At 46.3% G+C, this 966-nt stretch overlaps 1 protein-coding gene across 1 annotated transcript; it reads right to left on the bottom strand.

Moving 5' to 3' along the window:
* Nucleotides 1-6: 6 nt before the first annotated feature.
* On the bottom strand, nucleotides 7-959 carry LOC107735762 (histone acetyltransferase p300-like; the record flags this gene model as incomplete). Its single annotated transcript, XM_016547347.1, has 3 exons — nucleotides 7-363; nucleotides 503-784; nucleotides 873-959. Coding segments are annotated over 3 exons (726 nt in total), but the record flags the coding sequence as incomplete, so codon positions are not given.
* Nucleotides 960-966: the final 7 nt, after the last annotated feature.

The following is a 966-nucleotide window of genomic DNA, read 5'->3' as shown; positions in this document are numbered from 1 at the left end:
GTTGAGACAGAAGGGCACAGGACACTTGTTTTCCTGGCAGTGCTTAGCATGATAGCAACATAGTGCAATGAGTTGCTTGCAGATGGGACAGCCACCATTGGTCTTGCGTTTGCAGCCCTTGGTATGTTGCACTACTCTCTTCATCTTCTGGCAAGATGGCAAAGAGCAATTAGCATTGCGACACTGGCACGCATGCACCAGTGACTGGATGCAGCGTTGGATGCTGAGACGACGCGAGTCGCCAGGGTTCTGTGTGGAGGCTGCAGCTTGGTTGTTGCTCTCGTCATCAAGACCCAGTCCAAGTTTATCCATCTTGTGCTCATGGCCCTTAATGTTGTAGCAAGTGATGCAGAGATCATAATCCTACAAAAAAAAGAGAGAAGGGGGAGTTTCAAAAGTTGTTTAGTGTTTTATCTAAAAAACATGCACCACAATACAGCATTTTTAGAAACCCTCTTCAAAGACATGCCAAGTATCATACATCCCACATGGCATTTCTTACCTCACAAACAGTGCAGTGAAAGCGTGTCTCAACGTGGTGCTTGCATTCATTGCATGTGTAGACAAAGCGGTCCTGGCTCTGATTGTGCAGTTCTACTAACATACACATGGAGCTCCATTTGGCCCGCCTCAGCGAGCTGAATTCAAGGTGCTTGTCTCGTGCAAGCGTTAGGAAAGCATCTCGTCCATCCATCAGATCGCAGGCCATCAGGGGGTCAGAGTCCAAAATGGGTGGAAGGGAATTGACAGAAGGGCCAGCAATGAGACGGATGACAAAGAAAACCTTGAAATTAAGCAGAGTGTTGACATTTGTGAGTTCAGTCCATACGTGTAAATGACAAATGCTTCAAATGTTTTTGGGAGCTACATACCTCTTTGTGTTTCTCCATAGTAGCATAGAGTTTCTGGGATAGATCATTTGAGACATTTGGCATGCCCGGTTTCTTTTTATTGGCTCGGCTCAAG

Source organism: Sinocyclocheilus rhinocerous, unplaced genomic scaffold (genome assembly GCF_001515625.1).
Source record: "Sinocyclocheilus rhinocerous isolate Xijiao unplaced genomic scaffold, SAMN03320098_v1.1 C36278138, whole genome shotgun sequence".
Classification (NCBI taxonomy): domain Eukaryota; kingdom Metazoa; phylum Chordata; class Actinopteri; order Cypriniformes; family Cyprinidae; genus Sinocyclocheilus; species Sinocyclocheilus rhinocerous.
Note: the sequence above shows the minus strand (reverse complement) of the source record. Positions and strands in the feature narration are given on the sequence as shown.